The 25,793-nt window shown below is 44.0% G+C and overlaps 1 protein-coding gene and 1 pseudogene across 1 annotated transcript; both read right to left on the minus strand.

Moving 5' to 3' along the window:
• Positions 1-1,474: 1,474 nt before the first annotated feature.
• LOC102827110 lies at positions 1,475-2,613 on the minus strand (annotated as a pseudogene).
• Positions 2,614-7,203: 4,590 nt separating this feature from the next.
• On the minus strand, positions 7,204-13,021 carry LOC102820238 (MHC class I polypeptide-related sequence B-like). The gene is made up of 5 exons (XM_006875675.1): positions 12,976-13,021; positions 8,353-8,532; positions 7,865-8,050; positions 7,331-7,457; positions 7,204-7,210 (listed from the first exon to the last, which is right to left on the minus strand). Exons 1-5 carry the CDS (start codon positions 13,019-13,021, stop codon positions 7,204-7,206), a joined length of 546 nt encoding a protein of 181 aa, XP_006875737.1.
• Positions 13,022-25,793: the final 12,772 nt, after the last annotated feature.

Raw genomic sequence — 25,793 nt, forward strand, 5'->3', positions numbered from 1 at the left:
GTCCAAATTTTGTTTGCAGATGTTATAAAACGCTTCTGTTTATGTTCTTCCATAAGTTGTTTTGGTACCCGTCTTACACAAACTTTTTGAAGCCCAAGTCTGTTGTGGATTATTTCATAGCAGAGCCATGACTGGTTTGCCACATAATCCACTGTTAATCGTCTATTCAACAGAATCATTTTACATGCATGCTCAGTGTTGTCACCAATCATGGATGTGGACAGGTGTTTTAATATAACCAGAGTGTGGATAATTTTTGACTCATCCTCATAGTACTTCTTCACTGTCAGCATGCTTAGAGAGCAAGAGATGGCTCTGAACAAATGAAAAGAACAAATAAGTCTGTGTTGTTAGAAGTACAGCCAGAATGCTCCTTATAAGCCAAGATGGTGATACTTTGTCTCTCATACTTTGAACATGTTACCAGGAGGGACCAGGCTCTGAAAAAGAACATCATGCTTGGTAACGTGGAGTGTCAGCGAATCACATAACAGTTGTGAAGATGGTGCAGGACTGGGTAGTGTACATAGGGTCACTGAGTTGGAATTGACTTGAAGGTATCTAACAATAACTATGACTAAACATTTTGAACAAGAACCCAGTAGATCCATCTTGATCCAAACGAGGAAAAGCAGGGAACAGAACTTCACGTGGAAACCAGATAGTAGATTCACTGAGACTGGTGGTGGTGGTGGTAATGTGGTGTGCTGTGGAGTCAGTACTGACTCATAGCAACCCTGCATAGGGTTTCTGAGGCTATAAACATTTATGGGATCAGAAAGCCTCTTCTTTCTCCAGAAATAATCTTTAAAACTTGAGCTGAATCTATCTCATGAAGCTATCATTATACTGAACGTTTTACGTAGCCCAATTGTTAAAGAGTGTTTGCCTCTAGCACTGTACTCTTGTAAAGAATTATGTCTATGAGTGCAAACTGGCAAGTTAATTGAAAGCACAGACGAGAACTTTAAGGGCAGAACCCAAACATTTTTCAAGTTTACTTAACTCATCGTGATCTCTTGTGTGTCAGAATAGGACAGTGTTCCATAGGGGTTTTATCAATTGTTTTACATTTTTATCAGAGACTAAATTATTGGAGATCAAACAATATGGTAGAGACAGAAAGCATGGCAATACAATGTGAAGTACATAACCAATGTTGAACTATTTGTGCAGAAATTGTGAATGGATTTATTGTGAATGTCACCACCATAAATAAATAATAAAAACAAAAGAACAAAAGCTACATTTGCAGAGGAAAAGTGACTCAGATCTTAAAGGAAAATTCTGAGAATTTTTTCTGCCATTAGAGTGGGAAATTACCAATTCACCTAAATGAACACAGAGCTGTTTGGGTTTTTTTTTTTTCTTTTTCACCAGGCAGGGGTGACTTTTATTTGGGGCTCATCTATCTGTGACAATAAAAAAAGAAGGTATGGGAAGGAAGGGAAGAGGGGTCTGGTCAGGCTGGAGGTCAGGCCACATAGGGGTAACCCAACAACAGCCCTTCATGGGGCTTCAAGCTCAGCTCTGCAGCTCCAGGGAGGTGCCCTCCTTCCGGCCTGGCTAGGTGCTGAGCAGGAGTTTGGCCGTGGCTGGCAGGCTGGCACTATTAGGCAGGCCAGAGGTCTCCAACTTGGCGGGGACATCCAGGTCCCCAAAGTTGAGCACGACCAGGAACCGCTGGTTCTGGTCCCAGTGGCGGACATAGGAGAAGAGACCAGGCCCCGAGAAGAGGGTGTGGAACTCCCCGTGTAGCAGGGAGCGCTCCTTGACCCGCTCATCACTCAGCTTCCCTCAGCTTCCGGAACACAGAGAGGAAGGAGCCAGGGGCTGAATCCTGACCCTTTACAGTCATGCTGACATTTACTAGCCTGTTGCAGACCTGAATGCTCCTTTTTTTTTTAGCCGACTGCAGGAGACTATCAAAATCCTCCTTGGATCCCAGAGCGGGGTCAATCTGACTCAAGTTAGTCCCCAACACGTCATCCTTCAGGTTGTTGTGAATTGGGCCCAGTATGATGCCTTTCACCGTCAGAGTGCTCAGGTAGTCCAGGCGTCCCTTAAGGTCTGCTAACTTGCCCCCTTCGCCGGGCAGGAAGGCCTGAATGTCGGCGATTCGGTAGAGGGCACCCTTGTGCCACCATCTCTATATGGGCAGCTCGTGGCAGCGTGGCGCCTGAACGATGATGATCACTGAGCCCGCCAACATGCCGAGCCAGAAGAGCACCAGCAGTGCCCAGCGGGTGCGCACCCAACCGGGGCTACCGGCCACCTTCAGCAGCTCCTCCTTGGACAGGCCCGTGAACTTAGCCGCAGCTGTCTCCTCATCGTCGGCCACCTTGATCTAAACTAGACCGTTTTTCTCGGCGCCGCTGGACACGGCCATGGCCACTGCCGCCCCCGAAGCGGCGTTCATCGGCTGCTTCTCCGGCTCCAACTCGTTCAGCTCTACCTCCTTCATGTCCACCTCGGCGTCTTGGCTCATGGTGCCTGCGGAACCTGATCGCCCCCCGCGCTGGGACACTGGTCAGCTGGTCCGGAAAGCTCTACAGGCGGCGGGCGTGGAGCCGAGACGACACCGGCCGATGACTCAGGAGGAGCGGGGTCCATGGAGGAACACTGCCCACAGGAATCCAAGGTATGTGGAGAAAAGGGGGTCTCAGGACTGGGTGTGTGAGGCAGGTGACTGTGAGTCAGAAGGAGCCTGAATCCAGAGAGGGGGGATGCTTCTGCGTTCCAGTCATTCTAAAAGTGGGCGTGGGCGGATGCCACCAAAACACAGAGCTGTTTTGTTGTGACAGCTCCAAACAGGAATGGTATAGGGCAAGAAATGAAGAGATTACAATAAAATCATTGATTGGTTAGTTTTTACTGAAGGCACAAAAAGAAAGTTTAAAGAAACTGGGAGAGGTTTCCATTGAATATAAATGCTTAGCTATGCTTAGTAGGGTTACAAAGATTTACAATCATAGTCACAGGATGATTAACATGTACATTTTCCAAAACAGGCAATAAAAAAAAAAAATCTAAGCTGATGTAAAACATTTCTTGGGACCTGAGCTGGTGATAAGAATTAATGCAAATAAGGAAAGAATTAGAATATTGTTGACCAAGGGAAACTTTCTTGGTTGCCTAGGAAACTTAGATAACAAGTTGGCTAGCCAAGGTTTTGGCACCATGGTGTGGTGTTATAGGTTAATGCGCTGGACTATAAAGTCAGTTTGAACTGCAAGGTCGGCGGTTCATGCTCACCAGCCACTCCTTGGAAACCCTATAGAGGGTCAATATAGGTTGGAACCAACTCGATGGGCACTTAAGAACAAACCCAAGAGTTCTTCTGGAAGCTGTTTCTATGTCCTTATCATGAAAAGAATATTTCTTAAAGTCATTTACACCAATGCATCTGGGTCAAAACCCCTTTCTTTAGGTGTATTCCTTCCACATTTTGGCTTGACTGCAGAGAAAACATTCCCTTAGGTATTTATGGTTGTTAAACCAGACGTGGGGAGTCCTGGTGTGGCACTTAACAACAACAACCAGATGTGGTGCTATGGGATAAAGCACTGGACCACAAGGTCAGTGGTTCAAACTCACCAGTCGCTCCTTGAAAACTCTATACAGGGTCACTATGAGTTGGAACCGACTTGATGGCACTTAACAACAACAACCAGATAAGGAACCAAGGACAGACATCTGTGAAAAGTCTGACCTAATTTTGCTGAAAGTAGCATAAACCTGGATTTGACTCAGGCATTTTACTCTTCATCAAAGATTTAGAAAAATTTCTCTTTTGTACTACTAAAATATTAATTCTAATAAAATGTGAAAAGGAAAAGAACAACATAGGATACAGAAAACTAGACATAATGAAGAACACAAACAAGGATAGATGCTTGCTAATCCATATGGGGTTCACACGCCAGCAGTACCAGCATCACCTAAAACTGGTTGGAAAAGCAGGCTCACAGCCCCTCTCTGAACATTTTGAATCAATCTACAATTTAGTACCATCCCCCGATGACATAAAAGCACTGGCCCAGGTGGTGGTGGAGGAACATTCTAGGATGGAGGCTCTGGTCCAGGTGCGGAAGTCTCCAGTCAAGATGAAAGAACATAAGAGAGAACAGGAAGGATATTTCCAAGGAGGTAACATTTATAGAATACTGAAAATAAGTATCCAATCTTCTAGAAAGAGTCACCCACAGAGAAATAAATAAATAAATAATGAAGTTGAATTACTAAGAGCTACACAGAAAATCCTAAACTCTGGTAGCGTAGTGGTTACGAATCGGGCTGTGAGCTGCAAGGTCAGCAGTTCGAAACTACCAGCCGCTCCATGGGAGAAAGATGAGGCGGTCTGCTCCCGTAAAGATTTACAGCCTCGGAAACCCTGTGTAGGGTCACTATGAGTCGGAACCGACTCCACGGCACACAACAACAACACAGAAAATCCTAAGCTAAGGATCTCTGGTAGCATAGTGGTTACAAATCTGGAAGCTAAGGATCTCTGTAGCGTGAACCTCACGGTCAGCAGTTTGAAACTACCAGCTGTTCCGCAGGAGAAAGATGAGGCTTTCTGCTCCCATAAAGATTTACAGCCTTGGAAACCCTGTACAGGGTCGCTATGAGTCTGAACCGACTCCACGGCACATCACAATAACACAGAAAATCCTGGAGTCCTGGTGTGGCACTGGGCTAATGCATCAGACTGCAAAGTTGTTTGAACTACAATGTTGGTGGTTCAAACTCACCAGCTGCTCTTTGGAAACCCTATACAGGGTCGCTATGGGTAGGAATCGACTGGACGGCACTTAACACACAGAAAATAATCAAGCAAAAAGTCATGAGAGCCCTAGGATCATCAAGGAAGAAGAGCACAAGCGGAATGCGGGGTCTTATGCAGAGAAGCAGAGACACCAGAGATGAGGACATGGAGAGAGGGAGCAGCTGAGGACTCTAGATTCATGGAAAGAGAGGAACTGAGAGCTAGCATCAAGAAGTATATGCCTGAGCATTAAAAAAATAAAATCATTAAAAAGGAGCTAAAATGAATAGAGGGATTATAATCATTATAATGAAATAGACTGTAAGATTTGTTGAATGTAAAACTGATGATCTGCCCTGTAAACTTTTGCTCAATTCATAATAAAAACTTAAAAAAAAAAAAAAAAAAGTCATGAGAAAGGAAAACATTGAACTACTTACCTAAACATAAACATGATATGAATATGTTGGGAAGATGCAGGAATAGGAAGAGTGAAAGAAAACAGTAACTATCTACTGAGCAATGCAACAGACAGTGGGTACAACTGAAAACCACAGAAGCACTGGTAAATGCCTGGAAGTATACATAGAAGTTTAAGTCCAAAGGATCAGCTAAAAGAATTGAAAGTGGTCACCTCTAGAAAGTCTAATTGAGAGGACTGTTTTTTAGGAGAAATCTTCAGTAAATATTGACCCTTCCATAACTTTGATTAAAATAAAGACAAAACAATGAATGAATGAGTATGAAAATGTGGATGCTTGAGTACAACCTTGAAGTCTGACTTAATGTAAGAATCCTTCAGTGAATAACATGCCTTCACACATCTGAGTGACATCAACTCCAGGCTCCCTCCTCTGTCAGAAGTCAGCTTGGGAGAGACTCTCAGACTCTGCTTCCACTGCCTTACCTGGGTACAGCTAGAGGTGCAATAGGTGGGGGAACACCTCACCTCCATTTCCCTTGCTTAAATCTCTCTGCACTGGATGGTAGGAGACATTGTGATGCCCGATTTCCTGACTCACATTCTGTGCCCATTTGTTCTGTCCCTAACTCAATCCACATCTCCCCAGCCATTTCAGTCAGCCCAGAAACACACTGATTCTATTTTTCAGAATCAGGACATCCTTCTCCCTTGAGATCATACAGCTCTGCTCCATCACATGAGGGCTCCACCTCTTCAGGGTGCTCCCTTTCCCCCAAGGACAGCTCCCCAATTTTGGCCCCAGAATAGCCCATCTATCCTATCCCAACCCTTTCTCCTTTGCAGCGATTCTGTCAGTCAAGGGGAAGGGGGATTTCTCAGCCCTGTGTCAAGGAATTGAGACATATCTCTTCTTCCTAAACACCACACTCTGCCCCCTCCCAGCGATAGGAAGTAAAACACAGAAGCGAGTTTGTTATTTAAAGAACATTTAAACATTCACAAGAGAGAATCACATAGACATGGTACAAATTAATGCATGAGTGTGATCAGGAGTAACAGTACTCAGGGTTCAGAGTAGCCTGTAATAGGCTGCTCAGAAGGAGCCTTAACAGAAAGAGAAACTATGAACGGAACGGCTCAACTACTATCCACAACGTTGGTACTTTGAACTCACTCAGAGGCACCTAAGAAGACAGGGTGAATGATGCACTTCTGGGACGTTGTTGTTGTTAAGTGCCAACAAGTCTGTTTTGACTCATAGTGACCCTGTATATGGTTTCTGAGGAGGGGTTGGTAGGTTTGAACCGCTGACCTTTTGGTTAGCAATACAGTGCTTATCACAGGGCCATACCAGAACTCCTCTGAAAGGTCACAACCTTGAAAACCTTAGAGCAATTCTACTCTGGACACACAGGCTTGCCATGAGTCAGATTAGACTTGATGACAAATGACAATAATAATTTTTTATAATAATTACCAACGTCAGTGTTCCCCCAGGTGAACCAGTGCACTCAGGAGCTGACAGCAGAGACTGGGAAGCCAGCTGTGCATTGCAATTGTGGTTGCTGCCTCCTTCTGGTGCAGGAGACTTAAAGGGGTCCACTTCCAGCAGAGCCACCCCACCCCACTCACTGTGCACATTTTTTTTCACCTGACCTTTCCACGTCTGATGTTTCCTTCTTATTTATACCAACAGATGGCAGGAACAATAATATATTAGCAACAACAACAGTACAAAGAATGATCACCCATGAACTCTCGTACCAAAGACCCTCCTGAAAAATTAACTTATACACTGAGCCTTAGACACACCCGTGTGCCTTCTATCGGTTCACTCTGACCCCTAACTACCAGGGTCACATCCTCTCCATGATTGCTGGCAATCACCATAGGTAACATGATGTAAACGGTTCTTCCCAATGTGTTCCACACGGGAGCTAGACCGCTGCTCCTCTCCTTGGGGAATCTTTGTGTCACCCAAGTCTCGGAGGTCACATTCCTACCATACAGGTCACGCCCTGGGGAGAGGGCAGAACCAGTGAGGCACTTGGCCAAGCTCTGCCCCCAAGTCTAAGGGAGACAGAACAGGGCGGGTCTTCTCCACCTTTCCTGCTTGGGGCTGAGCAACTTTCACCTACCAGCCCTCTAGCTCCATGTTGCTCACAGGCTGTTTGGGGCCATGGAACCCCAATCCCTTAGGCTGGTAGGAGGATGGGGTCTTGCTGGGGAGAGGAGGTGGCTGGGAGGGCTCATGAGTCATGGGAACTAAGGGGAACGCACCAGGCTGAGGCAAGGTGGGAATCAGATGGGGGTATGTCCAGGGCTTCTCCTTCCTAAGACCCCACACCTTCTAGGTTCAGTTGGCATTCTGGGACCCCCTGTTTTCCTGATGTAGACACTGACAAGTCGTTCCCCACTCCCATGTGTAGCTTTAACAGGAGAGTGAACTCAGAATACAAAATGCCAACAGAGCATATATAGATCCCATAGAAGGGAGGGCTTCCATCAGAAGGTAAAGTGAAAGGGAAAAGGGATGGTGGAGAGATGAAGGACCTGGCTTAGGGTGAGTGTCTATTTGATTTTTGAAGTTCTTCCAGGATTTTAGATATTTCTGTAATTTCCCACAAATATCTCTCTGCACACAGTTACTTAATCCTTGTGTTTGTCCCTACGTGCATCCCAGGTCTTTTTGGTTGTCATTGCCAAGGTCTGGGCTGAGGGCCTGAACACTGTCCATGCCTGGGTCTCCAGGTCATAGGAGAAGAAGGGCTCCCCGTCATAGGAGTAATTCCAGAAGCCCCTGAGATAGCTGTCTTCTTGGATCTCACAGCCCAGTTTCTCCTGGAAGGAGTGCAAGCCTGCCCCCACCTAGAAGTCACTTCTCCATCTCTGGGTTCCTCCTTCTTCCCCACACATGGTGAGAAACTGCAGTCCAGAGAGCCCCTTCCTGCTCCCCTCCATTTTACCCCTGGGGCTGACTGAGAGATGGCTCTTCTACTAGCTGACTTCCACAGACCTCATCCCTGTCACCCGCATCCCCAGCCAAATCTGTGGAAAGAGATGGGTCTCCCCTTATCTGTTCCTGTGTCAAACCTATTACACCCTGCTGTCCCCTCCCACTCTCACTGTCTTGCTGGCCCTGAAGGACTAAGATTTCTGCCAGAGTCATTCTCAGCTCCCAGGTGGGTTTCTGCCCATGGTCCCCAAGGTTCTGCCTGGCCGTTTTCACTGTCATAGTACAGGAAGGGCTTTCCATTGAAATGCCCCTCGGTGAGGAATCGAGGTTGCCCAGATCCCTCCTGGGAGACTACTGTAGTGTTATAAGGAAGACTGTGGAGTCCTGGGGGAGGAAGAAACTTCTCCTTAGAAATGACTGCATCTCAAAAAAACGCTTCACAGACTGTTCTGTTGTTGTGATGTCCCAAAGATGGGAGTGATACAGGTGTGTGCCTATGGAGGGGGAAGTGTATTATCGGGAGTGGACAGGTCATAGCCACACAAGGGTTAGAGTTAGAAAGCCATCACAGATGAAAGGGCAGTGCTGAGGGAAGACCAGAGCCAGCGGAGTGGGAAAACGGATTTAGGTTAGTGGTATGAGGCAAAGAGAGCTCTCTGGTGTCAGGAAAGTAAAAGCGGAGAGTGAAGACCAAGGAGTTGGGCAGATGGACCAAACACAGTGTGGAGTCTGGGCAAGAGGAAAAGTAGGAAGGTAAGAGAAACAGGGGAGATGGTGGGGCCCAGGATTCACCACGGGGGGCATGGGCAGGCATGAACGTGGGTGGGTTACAGTGATATCAGGAGAGGAAGTGAGGACCTTGTGTGTGTGAGGGGTGATTGCTGGGCTCCGTGGGGGGTGGGATTTGTGAAAGATAACAACTTATCAAGATCCTAGACAGGTGACAAGGTCCCAGGGATTGAGGTAGAGGTGCAGAGAGACCAGGAAAGAGGGCTCCAGAGTGTTAAGAGTGAAGAGAGGAGGCAATAAAGGATTTAATTTAAGTTGAAAAGTTGGAGAAGAGGTGTACTGGACCAAATCCCATGATGGAGAGGGACAGCACTGGGAAGAGGGAGATGTTGGAGAATGTCAAGAAATGGGGAGAATGATGACTTAATTTTTAGCCAAACGACAGATATGTATATATTTTTGTTGTTGTTGCTAAGTGCCTTAGAGTCACTTCTGACTCATAATTACACTTGGCAGGGTTCCCAGCTGGTGGATTTGAATCCCTTACACCTTGCAGTTATGACTAGTACTTATCCCACAGTGCCACACAAGGATTCTAGACAGGCATATGTTTTTGTTGTTAAGGGTCTTCAAGTAGTTCCGACTCAGAGACCCTGTATAGGGTTTCTGAGGAGTGGCTGGTGAGCTTGAACCGCCGACCTTGAGGTTCAAACAGACCTTGCAGTGTAGTGCATTAACCCTCAGCACCACAGGGACAATAACACCAGTGAGGTAAGCAAACTATAGAATGGCCAACCATTTCAGGTCAAAAGGGCAGCATTTACCTAAGGTCAGAGTTCAGAAGGTGAGGAAACAAGGAGGAATGGAAACAAGTAACACTGGGAGAAAGTGGAATAACTGTTGTTATGTGCCATGGAGTCCGACTCAGCCAGCGACCCTGAACAGGGTTTCCAAGGCTGTAAATCTTTACGGGAGCAGAAAGCCTCATCTTTCTCCCGCGGAAGAGCTGGTAGTTTCAAACCGCTGACCTTAAGGTTCGCAGCCCAATTCATAACCAGTATGCTACCAGAGTTATGTGGAGGGATAAAACCAAGTATATGATTTGTTCAATATAAAACTAATGATCTGCTCTGTAAACCTTAACTCAATTCACAAGAAAATATTTTAGAAAAAAATAAATGGGAAGAGGTTTATGTTCTTAAGGCCCAAGATAATTGTTAGTTGAGGGTTCCCCGTGGTGAAGGCTCAGATGAGTGGGGGACTAAGGGTACCACAAGAAAGTCAGGTGAGAGAAAGGAGGCAGGGAGTGGAAACAGCAGCTGGCCCATTAGAAGAGAGAGGAAAGGGTAGGAGATGAGAGTGAGGACTCCCTAGAAACAGATCACAGAACTGGAGAAAGTAGGAGACAGCAAAGAGATGGAAGGGCAAGGGGGGTTCCCAGATATGGGGAAGGGGTGATGCAAGATACTGGTGTTGGGACACAGCATATGAGAAAATCATAATTCATCTTCGGGTGATGAGGAAGAATCAGGAGGAGAGAAGTACCCAGAGGAACAGGAAGTCTAGGGAAAGTGAAGGTCCAGACCAGAGAAGTCTTCAGATTCTAACCTCCCTCAGTGTGAGTCTGTCCACACAGCTGGAGGAAGGATGGTTCCTGGCTGAGGCCCTAAGATGAGCTACAGTCCTTGTAATGGAGTCCCACTCCCTCCACTGAGACATGGGTGAGTGAAGTTGCACAGCGATCCTTCTTGTTACCTGCGGATACACTTGGAAAGGGAGCTGAGCTTCTGTCTCAAAGGCTCAACAGATACGAGTGCCGAGAGTGGGGAAGGGGGATGCTGGTGTTTGGGGAGTGGAGCGGAATGCAAGGCCGAGCGCCTAAGAGCATCTCCGCACACAAGGTGAAACCGCCAGGGGTCTTGCAGGTCATTTAAGGGAACAACGCAAGAGAGGCCAGTACCCCCAGGGTACAGATGACTGGGCAGTCTGAAAAGCAAGCGGGGGTGAAGGCACGGAGACCCTGAAGGGGGCGCAGGTGCAGCCTGGACATCAGAAAAGGTGTGGGGCATGGGGACGGGGTGTGGATGCGAGATCCTCAAGATCCCCGAAAAGAATCAGAAAAGCCCAATGCGGTGCGGTGATAAGGGGTCGCTTGCAGACCCACCGTCGTCCACAGTCATCACATCAGCGATCCGCTCCACTGAAGAGATACTCCCTGGACATTCAAAGAAACCCTCCCGGGCCTCCGCCGAAAAGAGCTAGGAACTCCACTCACTAGCTACAGTTCACAAAGTTGTGAGAAAGGCGGCCCCGAAAAGGAACAGCAGGACGCTTGCCATCCTTATCTCTGTTAAATTCACCTCAAACCCGCTAGGGCAGGCGACAGTAACTTTAAACCAATCCTGAGCTCATAGGGCGGAGCTACACTCTTGTGGTTACGTAAGGAATGTTCCAGGGACTGTATAGACCATTGGAGCGGATCATTAGGCCTCTCCAGGAAGGTTAGGGAGTGCTGGTGTGGCGCTGTAGGGCAAGTACTCGACCACAACAAGGACGGTATAAACTGCAAGGTCAGCGGTTGAAACTCGGAAGTCTCTCCTCCGGAACCCTGTGAGTCGGAACTGACCGGACAGCACTTAACAAAAACAAAGTGAGTTAGGAGATGCCTTCTGGCACAGTGTTGTTGTTAAGTGACGTCCAGTCGGTTCCTACTCCTAGAGAGCTGTTGGTGGGACCCAGCAACTGTAAGCAGTCGAGCGCCACACCAGGAGCACTCGGCTGTAAACTGAAAGATGGGCGATTTGGACTCACCAGCCGGTCCTAGGGAGAACGATGTGCCAGTCTGCTTCTGCAAAATTTACAGCCTCAGAAACCCTATACCGACCAACCATCAACCCACTGCCATTGAAACAATTCTGACTTATCGCGACACTGTAGGGCAGAGTAGAACCGCTCTTTAAGAGTTTCCCAAGACTAAATCTTTAAGGGACCATACAGCCTCATCTGTCTTCCACTGGGCAGGCAATGAGCTTGAACCGAGGACCTTGTGGTTAGCAGCCCATGGAAACCCTGTGGGACCGTTTTACTCTGCCCTGCTGTGGCACTGGACTGCGAACCATAAAGTCGATGGTTCAAACCCACCAGGTGCTCCTCAGAAACCCTACACAGGGTCGCTATGAGTCAGACGCGACTCGATGGAACTTAACAACTGTAACAAGAATAAGGAGTCCTAATGTGGCGCTTTAGGATAAGCACTGAACTGCTAACTTAAAGGTTATTGGCTCAAACGCACCAGGCTGCATGCACCTTGGAAACCCTACACAGGATCACTAAGAGTCAGAACTGACTGGATGGCACTTAACAAGGAGACTAAAATACGTACATTATTGATAGAAATTTCCTGAAGCCAACCACTGCTATCAGACACTAAACAGATTTTGTTTGTAATAATAACCCATACATGTACACACTTGAAGGCTAGTAACAACGCTTTTTACTTCTCTCCTCCCTCACCTCTGTCTTCTGACCCATCATCAGACCTCTTTTCACACCAAGGAGCTTCAAAAAGTTCAAGGGAACATTCCAGTGTCTTTTCATTCCCTCTTTCCCATGAAGCCCTCTCTCAACATATATCCTTTAACATCGTCCTGACTGGATAGTGGGGATGATGGAACAGCCAGGTAACTATTCTAAAAGCCACTAAATTGTACACTTTAAAGTGAGAATTTTATAAATGAGATATGGTATACGTTGTGAATTATTTAATAATAATTGTGAGGATGGCCAGGGCCACGCAGTGTTTCGTTCTGTTGACATCGGGTTGCTAAGTCGGAATCGACTCCAGGGCACGTTAACAACAACAGGTTTGTTCCTAGGCATTTATGTATGATTACAAGGCGAGATGGAGCCAAACCCCTCTTTCTTCCAAGGCTAGGGTTCAGAGTTTGGGTGTAGGATCAAGTCGGGCTGCCCCTCCCTCACCAGCCCTCCGAGGTCCCCGCGGTGCGAAGCCCTCCCCCGGCGGCCTCCAGCCGCCTCCGCTCTGTCCTATAAACTCCGGATTCTCCCTCCACTCCTGCCTTAGACCCCTGGACTCACCAGAGCAGAGGCGCGGGACGCCGGGCTCCGCACATTCTCTGGCCATCCTCGCTGCTAGGGGAAACGAAACCTACGACTCCCGGGCGGAACTTTGTCCGCCTCCCCGGTCGCGCCCTTTTTCTCCTCTGCCAGGGCGTACGTAGCTTGTTACGGGAAGGACAGAAGTTCACAGTCACCCAACTCTGGACTGAAAAGAATAATAAGTGATGAACAGTATTCAAACGGAAAAAAACGGCGCTTGTAGGAGGAAAAGGGCGGGCGGCGAGCTGCTTTTTGCTTTCTGATTCTGAAACTGAGATTTGCTTGGAAGCCACTTCTCACCAGTCGGGGCTTGAGAACGCGCAGAAGGAATTCTAATGCGGGATTTTAGATTTTGGGAAGGAACTCTCCTTCAAAATGAAGAAATCAACTTCTCCACTATCTCTGATTCATCTCTGAGTTGTGGGGTTCAGTTGAGCAATAAAGGCAATGCTAAGAATGTTTCGTTCTGCTGTGCATGGGGTCGCTATGAGTCGGTTGGTTCCGACTCGATGGCACCTGACAACAACAACAACAAGAATGTCATCATGAAAGAACAAGTAGTGAGAGAGCTGGAGGGCGGCAGGAAAGAGCGTCTTGGAGGCATTGTGGGGTTTGCGTTGAGTATGTTATATATGTATATATATATATATATGTATATATATGTGTATATATATGTATATATATGTGTGTATATATATGTATATATATATATATATATATATGTTGTTAAGTGCCGTCGAGTCGATTCTAACCCATAGCGACCCTGTATAGGGTTTCCGAGGAGCGGTTGGTGGGTTTGAACCGCTGTGCTTGTGGTTTGCAGTCCAGTGCTTATCCTACAGCACCACACCTGGAGTTCTGAGGGAAATTGTTGTTGCTAAGTCAGTTCCAACCCATAGTAACCCTGTATAGGGTTTCTGAGGAGCAGCTGGTAAGCTTGAATTGCCCACCTTGTGGTTCAAACCAACTTTGCAGTCCAGCAATTAACCCACAGAGCCACACCAGGACTCCTGAGTGAAACTAGTCAGTCATAAAAGGACAAATATTGTATGAGATTGCTACTGTAAAAAGTCAAGAAAAGGTTTTCATAATAAAACATTTTTTTTATGGTTACCAGATGTGGAAAGGGAAGTGAAGGTAAATCATTGACTAGAAGGTAATTATTGTCTTTTGCTGAAGATAATTCAAAAACAGCTCCAACAGTACACCAACAGGAAGCTGGCAGAAATTCAAGCTGGATTCAGAAGAGCATGCGACATAAGGGATATCATTGCTGATGTCAGATGAATCTTGGCTAAAAGTAGAGAAGATCAGAAAAAATGTTTATTTGTGCTATATTGACTATTACTAAGGCTTTAGATTGTGTGGATCATGAGCTATGGATAGCATTGTGAAGAATGAGTATTCCAGAACATTTACTTGTTCTCATAAGAAACCTACACATAGACCAAAAGGCAATCATTAGAACAAAACAAGGGCATACTGAATGGTCTAAAATCAGGGAAGGTGTACACCAGGGTTATATTCTTTCACCATACATCTTCAATCTGTATGCTGAGCAAATAAGAAGCTGGATTATGTGAAAAAGAAAGTGGCATCAGGATTGGAGGAAGACTCATTAACAACCTGAGATATGCAGATGATGCAACCTTGCTTGCTGAAAGCAAAGAGGATTTAAAATACTAACTGATGAAGATCAAAGACCATAACCTTCCAAATGGGTTGCACCTCAATGTAAAGAAAACAAAAATCCTTACCACTGGACCAATAAATAACATCAAGAAAACTGGAGAAAAGATAAAAGTTGTCAAAGACTTCATTTTGCTTGTATCAACTATTAACACCCACAGAAGCAGCAATCAAAAAATCAAATGACGTATTGCACTAAGCAAATCTGCAGCACTGACTTCTTTAAAGTGTTCAAGAACAAACATGTCAATTTGAGAACCAAGGTGTGCCTCGCCAAGCCATGATAATTTCAGTAACCTCATATGCATGTGGAAGTTGGACACTGAGTAAGGAAGATCATAGAAGTATGGGTTTGAGTTATGATGTTAGAGAAGAATATTAAAAGTACTTCAAACTGTAAATCAAGTGATTGTCAGATTCAAAATGGCCAATACCTGTCCAGTTCAGCTCACTAATGCCTAGGATATCTATGCTTATGCGTTCCATTTCATTTGGACAACTTTCAATTTTCCTAAATTCATACATTCCATGTTCCAATTATTATTGGCTGTTTACAGCTGTTTCTTCTCATTTTGGGTTGTGTCCCATCAGCAAATGAAGGTCCTGAATGCTTTACTCCAGTCACCTTATCACAGCCAACTCTACTTTGAGGAGGCAGACCTTCTCCAGTTCATACTTTGAGTGTCTTCTAACCTGAGGGGCTTGTTATCTTACAATATTTTGGTACTCTTCATCATGTTTCAATATTTGTTATTCTGGTACTATTTGACAAGTGTTCTGAATATTCGGAAGTAGTCTGTCTCTCTTCTTTTCAGTCTGGTTTAGTCTGGAGCTCGGTTGAAATCTGTCTACCATGATGGATCCTGCTGGCATTTAAAATACCAACAGCATAGCTTCCAGAATCACAGCAACATGCAAGCCACCACAGTAAGACAAACTGACATGCGTTTCCGAGATATACAGTCTTGGAAACCCTAAGGAGCAGGTCTACTCTGTCCTAGTGTTGCTATTGAGTTGGAATCCACTAGAGGGCAGTGGATTTTATAGATTTGAGTTAAATGCTGGCATGTCGGTTCTGACTCACAGCGACTCTGTACAGGGTTTCCATGGCTATAAACTTTTATGGGAATAGAAAACCTCATCGTTCTCCAGCAGAGCTAGTAGTGAGTTTGAACTGTCGGCCTTGAGGTTAGCAGTCTAATGCTTATCCTAAAACAGACTACTAAAGTGTTTTCTTTTTTTCTAAATACTGCATCCTTGACCCCACCAGACACTAGAGGGCAGTCTTAGCTTACCGAAGCTAAGAAAACCATCAAATAAGTGACTTTCACACTTACATAAAGATTTGGTAAATATTTTTTTCTTCAAACAAATTGCATATGTCAATGTATCATGTCCTTATTTTACCATTTAATGAATGAAAACAGATACATAAAGGTAATGCAATTCAAAAGAAAACGTACTGAACTGAAATGGTAGTAAACAGTCATGTCTTTAAAAAAATGACAGTTTTTAGGCAATTTGATGAAGTCCCTGAGGAGAGCAAATGGTTTACACTTAACTAAAAGTTGCTGGTTTGAACCCACCCTGTAGCCTGGAAATCTACCTTCCTGATGGTCTGCTTCCATAAAGTTTATAGTCAGGAAAACCTAAGGAGCTCACTGTACTCTCTTTAAATACATGGGATCATTATGAGTCAGAACTGACTTGACATCAATAGATTTGAGTTTGTTTGCTTTTCATCTTAAGACAAAATGCCTTATTTCTAGCAGAGTTTTGTGGTTGTTATTTTTATGAGATTTATTTGTCTTGGTTAGCTTTTGCCTCCCCTTGGACGTGTCTTTTATGTTTTTCAAGAAAATTTTTCAAAATACAAAAATGTCTTTCTAACTTCTGTCCTACCCCTGACAGGCAACTCCTAGTAGTAATTTCTTGCTTATCTTCCAAGAACCAATTAATTCAATGCATATATAAATAAACATGGAGTCCTGGTGTGGCGCTGTGGGATAGGCCCAAGTTGAACCTCAAGGTCTTTGGTTCCAACTCATTACCTGTTCCTTGGAAATCCTTTGCAGGGTGACTATGAATCAGAACTGTCTTGAAGGCACTTAACAACAAAATTAACAAACATGACTCTGTATATAGTTCCCTCTCTTCATGTAAATTTTGGCAGATTACAGATGCTTTTCTTCACCTAGCTTTGTCCCCTTAAAGTATATCAGCTCATGAGTGAGGGGATAAGGGCATTACAACAAGAGCTTCCTGTCTTTTCTCCTTTTCCTTTTTAATCTTCATGGTATTCTATTGTACAGATATGCAATGATTTTTGACCAGTCTCCTATTCATAGACATTTAGATTATTTCTAGCTAGTTTGTTAGTTTTTGCTTTTATAAATATGTAATGTTGAATATATCCATTTTGCAGGTATGCACTCCTCGGAAACCCTATACAGGGTCGCTATGGGTCGGAACTGACTCGACGGCACTTAAAACAACACCAACAAAAGCATGTTTTTGGACACATTCCTAGAAGTGGAACTATTAATTTTTTTAATCTGGACAAATATTAGCCAATTACCCTTCCTAGAAATAGTCCCAGTTCTCATTTCCTGCTGCAATATATGAGAGTACTTCTTTTGGTGTAGTTTATTTTTTTAATTATAAAAATACGTAGATATGCATATTTGGGAGCCATCTGTATATTGTCATTGTTGTTGTTAATGGCCCTTGAGTTGGTTCTGACCCATAGTGACCCTGTGTAGGGTTTCTGAGGAGTGGCTGGTAAGTTTGAACCACCGACTTTGCAGTCCAGGGCATGAATCCACAGCGCAACACCAGGGCTTCACCTGTATGTAGATATTTTAAATCCCAGGGCTGGATTAATCTAGAGCAATTAGGAAAACAGTAGACATGAGAGTAAAACTCTACAACTCTCCAGTATTTAAAAAGCAAAAGTGCTCAGAAAAGGAGGCTGAGAAGGAGCAGACAGAGAGAAAATGAGAACTGTAGAATGTCACAGAAGCTTAAAATAAGAGGGAGGAAGTATTTAAAAAGGGGAAGGAATATAAATTAATACAGTTCCAAGAACAAATTGACATAATTTAGTCCTGGTGTGGTGCTGTAGGATAAGCACTGAGCCACAAGGACAGTTTGAATCACGAGGTTGGCGGTTCAAACTCACCATTCGCTCCTCAGAAACCCTATACAGGGTTGCTATGAGTCAGAACCTACTTAATGGCACTTAACAACAACAGGTTACGAATTGGGCTGCTAACCTCAGGGTCAGCAGTTTGAAACTACCAGCCGTTCCGTGGGAGAAAGATGAAGCTTTCTGCCCCCGCAGCCTCAGAAACCCTGTTACAGGGTCGCTGTGAGTCAGAACCGACTCCACAGCATACAACAACAACAAAGTAAAGCTAAAGATATGCACACATATGACCTAGTAATTTCAATCCTAGATACATATTCTAGGAGAGCTTGCACACAGGGTCATGATGAGATATCCCTAATGTTCACTTCAGAAATATCTGCAATAGAAAGAAAATTAGAAACCGCCTGAAGGTCCATGAAAAGGAAAAGAGATAAACTGTAGCATTTTCATACTCCATTGAAATAGTATCCAGAAATGAAAACAAATGAACTAAATGTATAACCATGAATTCATCTCATATACAATGTTAACTGAAAATACAAACTGTAGAATGATACATTTAACAAGAATCCATCCATTGGTTACAAACCGCAAGGTCAGCAGTTCAAAACTACCAGTGGTTTCGCAGGAAAAAGATGAAGCTTTCTGCTCCCATAAAGATTTACAGCCTTGGAAACCCTGTACAGGGTCGCTGTGAGTCGGAACTCACTATGAGTCCGTGTACTTAACAACAGTCCTGGTGTGGTGCTGTGGGCTGATGTGTCAGACTGCAACATCATTTGAACTGCAAGGTTGCTGGTTCAAGCTCACCAGCTGCTTCTTGGAAACTCTATACAGGGTCGCTATGGGTCTGAATTGACTCAATAGCACTTAACAACAACATCCACTGTCTCAATTCAATTCCAACTCATCCTGGCCCCATAGGACAGAGCAGAATGCCTCATAGGGCAGTTTTACAAGGCTGTAAATCTTAACATAAAGGAGCTCTGGTAGCGTAGTGGTTACGAATCAGGCTGCTAACCTCAAGGTCTGCAGTTCAAAACTACCAGCTCTTCCGCGGGAGAAAGATGAGGCTTTCTGCTCCCGTAAAGATTTACAGCCTTGGAAACCCTGTATAGGGTCGCTATGAGTCGGAACCGACTCCACGGCACATAATAACAACAACAACAATCTTTACAGAAGCCTACTGACACATCTTTCTCCTGCTCAGGAAGCTGATGGGTTTAAGCCTCCAACCTTTCAGTTAGCAGCTGAGCTCTTTTAACACTGTGCCTCCAGGACTACTATGCAAAGTCTGTTGCTGTTGTTAAGCGCTGTCAAGTGGGTTCCAACCCAGAGTGACCCTGAATAGGGCTCCTGAGGAGCGGCTGGTGAGTTTGAACCTCTGACCTTGCTGTTAAAAACCACACTTGCAGTCCAGTGTTTATCCTACAGGACCACACTGGAACTCTATCTACATGGAACATCTAAAGACATGCAAAACAAAGGGATTAAAAATACTTAGTAAAAATATAGAGGCATTCACCAAATTCAAGACACACAGACACACACAACAGAAAGTCCTGGCTGTGCACATTCCATATTAACTGAAACGTATGAGTATCCAGCAGAGTGACTGCTTATACATACTTAAAATTATTTCTTTACACATTACATATGTTGTTGTTAAGTGATGTCCAGTCAGTTCCAACTCATAGGGACCTTGTGTAGGGTTTCCAAGGAGCAGCTGATAGGTTTGAACTGCCAGCCTGTGGTCAGCAGTCCAGTGCTTATCCTACAGAGTCACATAGGGATTCCATGTTACATATAACACGTAATATTAAAAAGGTTACTGGCAAAAATGGGGTTGGCTTCACAAAGATTTCTTATCATTCTGTATTTATTTTCTTTCAGTTTGTTGTTATGTGCTGTGGTGTCAGTTCCGACCCATAGTGACCCTGTACAGGGTTTCCGAGGCTGTAAATCTTTATGGGAGCAGAAAGCTTTATCTTTCTCCCGCAGAACAGCTGGTCGTTTTGAACTGCTGACCTTGAGGTTCGCAGCTCGATTTGTAACCATTACGCTAAAAGAACTATTTAATAATATAAGTTATAAAGTAACTCACAGGAATTGAAAGGGAAAAAATTTTTAAAGAATGAAGTTGTCCGGTATAGGGAAAACAGCTGTTGTTGTTAAGTGTGTTAAGTGCCGGTTCTGACCCATAATGACCCTGTATAGGATTCCGACCCATAGGGGCCCTGTATAGGGTTTCTGAAGAGTGACTGGTGAGCTTGAACTGCTAACCTTGTGGTTCAAACCGACTTTGCAGTCCAACACAGTAACCCACAGCGCCACACCAGCAGCTGAGAGGCAAAGAAAGATGAGGACTAAGGACACAAACATCCCCAGTAGACATGACAACCTTGAGGATGTTAGTGTTGAACACTGGAGACAAGTAGGTTGAAGCCAGAATGGAGGGGCAGCACGTGAAAGAAGAATGAGGAATTGCAGAGGCAGAAGCAAATACTCCTAGGTGTCAACCCCTGGGGTGGGGTGGGGGGAGGGGGTAACCAGCAGACAGTGTTAAATTCTGAGCATTCTTCTTTAAGTCTAAAGCTTCCAGAAACAGAATTAACATTTATTTAGCTCTTTACACAATCTTCAGAGAAATCTCCTCAAGTGGGTTTTACAAGGTGAGGCACAGATTTCCTCCAGTAGCTCCAGGGCTCCTCAGAGAAATTAAGTACTCAGTCCTGGTTTCTGAATACAAAGAGGAATAATGTGAGGTTCCTGGAGCCTGGACCTCCCAATCTGAAGCAGTGTATCTCCATGCAATGTGAAAAATCAATAGGTCTTGTCCCCCACCAGAGGATTTTTTTTTTTTTTAACTTCTTTGCTAGAATATTTGTAATACATATATCTGGAAAGAGAACTTGTGTGTATAAACTTCAAAACCCACAGTGGTCTACTGGATTCCAACTCCAAGTGATCTTAAAAGCTGAAGCAGTAGGAATTGGTTCATAGCTGCCCAATACTTGCAGAGGCTGTAAATTTTTATGAGAGCAGAAAGCCTCATCTTTCTCCCACACACAGAACAACTGGGAGATATAAGCTGCTGGCCAGTTCGTAATACTATAAGTACCAGGATTCGCCAACTGCTCCTTAGAAACTCTATACAGGGTTGTTATGGGTGGGAACCGACTCAATGGCACTTAACAACAACAACCAGGACTCCTTATAAAACACAATAAAAATAAATATTTACAGAAGCTGACAGCCTCATCCTTCTCCCTCAGAGAGGCTGGTGGGTTCAAACCGCTGACCTTATGGTTAGCTGCCTAGGGCTTAACCCACTATGTTAGCAACTTGTGTATGTTGTTTTTAAGTGCAGTTGAGTCAGTTCTGACTTATAGAAACCGTGGATAGGGTTTCTGAGGAGTGACTAGTGGGTTTGAACTGCTGACCTTGTGATTAGCAGTCCAGTGCTTATCTTACAGTACCATACCAGGAGTCCTAACTTGTATATGTTGTTGTTAAGTGCCATTGAGTCCTTTCCAACTCATAGCGACCCTGTATAGACAATATAAATGGCTCAATAATAAAAACATAGCCAACAGCAATCTAAAGCAGGCGTAAAAAACCTTGTTGTTGTTAAGTGCCGTGAAGTCAATTCCGACCCATAGCGACCCTGTACAGGGTTTCCAAGGAGAAGCTGGTGAGCTTGAACCACTGACCTTGCAGTTCAAATGACTTTGCAGTCTGATGCATTAGCCCACAGTGCCACACCAGCAGATACTTTATAAAGGACAGATATATGAATAGACAATACGCTTGAAAAAGTGCCCATTGACAATCATTTAGGCAATGAAATTAAATACAATAGGATGAGTGTATACCAATGTTCTCCCACGTAAACTATCACTCAATTCACAATAAAAACTTTTTTTTTTTTTTTTTAAATGTCATTTAGAAAAAAGCACACATTATTTGGTGGTAGTGGTTATGTGCCATGGAGTCAGTTTCGAGTCATAGTGACCCTGCACAGGGTTTCTGAGGCTGTAAATCTTTACAAGAACAGAAAGCCTCATCTTTCTCCTGTGGAACAGCTGGTAGTTTTGAACTGCTGACCTTGCGGTTCACAGCCTGATTCGTAACCACTATGCAACCAGAGCTCCTTTCACTTTGTTTAAAACGGCTAAAATGGAATATGGAGCAGCCAGAACTTGCACCTATTGCCTGATGGGTACACAACCTCTTGGAGATTGGTTTTGTATCTTATGAGAACATTTAATAAGTGCCTATGATTAGCATTTCCATTCCTTAAGTATTTATTCAAGACAAATGAACATATAACTAACTATATGTCAATTTAAAAAAAAATCATTGTTGCTTTTTTGGTAATTTTTTTTAATGAGGGCATCCCAAAATGTACAAAAATTGTGACTCAATCTTATAATGGAATACTACTCAGCAATGAAAAACAAATAAGCTACCAATACATGCAACATCTACGAATCACATAGACATCATGTAAAATGCAAAAAGTCAGACACAAAGGATGCCATACTATGCAACTGAATTAACATGAAATTTTAAATACCTGAAGCTATTCTATGGGGATGGTCATCAGAACAGCTGTGGCTTGACTGGGAAGAGTTAAAGTCTGAATGGAAGGGTTAAAAGGAGCTTCTAGGATGATAAACGGACTGACTCCTGGTGTGATGCTGTAGGATCAGTACTGGACTTGGAACCACAAGGTCGGCAGTTCAAGCCCACCAGGAAACCCCATACATGATCGCTATGAATTGGAACCAACTCACAGCACTTGTCAACAACAATAATTATGATAAATATATTCTTTGTTTTGATAGGGATATAGGTAACATGACTATATATATTTGTCATAGTTCATTGACTGCTACACTAAAGATCTGTTAATATCATTAATAGAAATTATATCTCAATTTTTAAACATTAACAAATAATAGGACAATTGGGGGCAAGACAAATGTATGAAGATACCCACTACAGAATGGTAAAGGCAAAAACTGGAAACAACCCAAGAGCCATCAATAAAGGACAAGTTAAATAAATATAAATGAATGAAATTCATTTGTCAATTTTTGTGCCTTTTTTTTTTTTTAAGACTATAACTATATTTTCTGGTGTCTTTTAAAATATTTATCTATCTACCTTCCTCAAAGGTTGGGATCACCCAAAAGGTGAATGTTTTGATAATCTAGAAGTCAAATATTCTACCCTGTTATTCCTACAAACATATGAATCATTTCTTTCTTTTTTAAACTTCAGGTCCCTATTTAGACATCTATTCCACTCCCTTTAAGTCTGTCAAATACCATCTGTATGGGGCTGAGTGCTCAGAGGAAAAGAAAGGGGGGCACAAATAGGTGACCTGGGGAACCTGCCAAAATGCCAAACTGGACCAAAGCAGGAAAAGCCCCTCCACATTTTGTTTAACAGAAAAGAATAAATGCAATTCATAATCACAACCATGCATAACTTCAAGCCGGCATTTTGTGACCTGGTGATTTCTCAAAAGAAAGAGATTGACCTGGGCCAGAAGAGATATAAAGGGGTTGGGGAGAAAAGAGGAAAGTGAATCTGGGAAAAGAGTTCACTTCTTTGTGGTAGTGGTGATGGTGTACCATCAAGTTGGTTCTAACTCATTGCAACCCTGTACAGGCACGAGCAGAAAACTTTGTTTTTCTCCTGAGGAGTGGCTGGTGGATTTGAACTGTTGACCTTGTGGTTAGCAGCCCTTCTTGTAACCCACTATGCCACCACAGCTCCTCTCATTTCTTTGTAGCACATACTAGTTTCCAAGAACTGTATATTATATTATCATCACCTTCAATATTCACAGTCCCTCTCTAGTGAGAAACATCCCCTTCTTTCTTCTTCTTGTTAAGTGCCATTTAGTAAGCGACCCTGTATGTGATTTCTGAGGAGCGACTGGTGTGTTTGAACCACTGATCGCTGATCTTGCAATGCCACACCAGGACTCCCATTTAACAATTGTTATTGTTAAGTGCTGTCAGAGTCCTTTCTGACTCATAATGACCCTTCATAGGGTTTCCGAGGAGGAGAAGGAAGCAGCTGGTAAGTTTAAACCGCAGACTTTGTGATTCAAACCGACATTGCAGTTCAGTGCATTAACCCAAAGCACCACACCAGGACTCCATTTAATGATTAGCTGAGTGCTTATTAGGTGCCAAGAACTGTGCTTGCCTCTGGGAATAAGAAAATGATCAAATAGTTTCTGCACTCAAGACGTTTTCTCTCTATAGTGGAATAAAGAGTAGATGGCTCAATTTAACCTTCAGTGTTAAATTAGGTCAGTGCGGGGAAGACAGGGATAATTCAGGCAAGAAGAGTTGTATAGGCCTGACCATAGGGTATGGCATTCCAGAACTTTGTTGGCATTCAACCATGTTGTTAGGTGCTGTGGAGTCAGTTAAGACTCACAGCGACCTTATGCACAATGCAAGGAAACACTGCCCCCGTCCTGCACCATCCTCTCAATCTTTGTTAAACTTGAGCCCATTGTTGCTGCCACTGTGCCAATCCATCTTGGGTGAGGGGGACTTCTTTTTTCACTAACTCTCCACTTTACCAAGGAGTTCTAGTAGCATACTGGTTACGAATCAGGCTAGGAACCTTAAGGTCAGCAGTTCGAAACTACCAGCTGCTCTGTGGGAGAAAGATGAGGATCTCTGCTCCCGTAAAGATTTACAGCTCGGAAACCCTGTACAGGGTCACTATGAGTCGGAACCAACTCCACGGCACATAACCACCACCACTTTACCAAGTATGATGTCGTACTTCAGGGACCGGTCCCTCCTGATAATATGTCTGAAGTATGAGAGATGAAATCTCACAATCCTGGCTTCTAAGGAGTACTCTATTTTGACTGTACTGCCAAACTGAAAGGAGGGTTTGCTACCTGTCATGGTAGTCAATCATAGAGACAGGGAGAGATCTGATCAAAGCTTTATTAACAGAAAGCCACCAATCTGGAGGACAAAGAGAATAATTTCTCAAGACGGTCCTGTTCATTACCAAGAGTAGACACATTACATAGTGTAAGTTACATTTGATGTACGCTTAATCTATTTTAACATCAGGATACCATTCTTTGATAAAAGCAACAATGAGACAATAATCTTTCTCAAACATTCTATTTTTAGGGTCGCAGCTGCTTGTTCTTGTGATGACTATCTGGTTGGGCTTAAGAACTTCCAGCTCTTCATGAGGTCATCTCAGCTAATTTTTAAACTAACTCCCTCATTTGCAGGGTCCTCATTTATCCAGACCTAATGACTAAACCATTTGAACTGCAAGGTTGGCGGTTCAGGCTCACCAGGTGCTCCTCGGAAACCCTATACAGGATTGCTATGGGTTGGAATTGACTCGAGGGCACTTAATAACAACAAATGACTAAACCAGAGTCCTGGTGTGGCGCTGTGGGTTAATGCACCAGACTGTAAAGCTGTTTGAACTGCAAGGTCGGCAGGCAGGTCAAGCTCATCAGCTACTCCTTGGAAACCCTATTGTTGTTGTTGTTAACTGCCATCAAGCCGGTTCCGACCCATAGTGACCCTGAACACGATTTCTGAGGCTGTAAATCTTTACAGGAACAGAAAGACTCATCTTTCTCCCACAGAGCAGCTGGTAGTTTAGAACTGCTGACCTTGTGTTTCGCAACCCAATTTGTAACCACTACACTACCAGAACTCCTTTGGAAACCCTATACAGGGTTGCTATGGGTCAGAATCGACTCGACAGCACTTAACAACAACAACAATAGAGATTACAAATTGGGCTTTGGTCCTGGTTGCTCAGGTTCCACTGGAACATCCATTGCCCTACTGAAGCCTTCTTCTAAACCTCTCACAGACCTTGACAGCCTTCCCATGGTTTTCACCATGAAGTACATGGCAAGTCAGCCTCTGAACCA

The sequence above is a fragment of the Chrysochloris asiatica genome, unplaced genomic scaffold (assembly GCF_000296735.1).
Source record: "Chrysochloris asiatica unplaced genomic scaffold, ChrAsi1.0 scaffold00333, whole genome shotgun sequence".
Lineage (NCBI taxonomy): Eukaryota > Metazoa > Chordata > Mammalia > Afrosoricida > Chrysochloridae > Chrysochloris > Chrysochloris asiatica.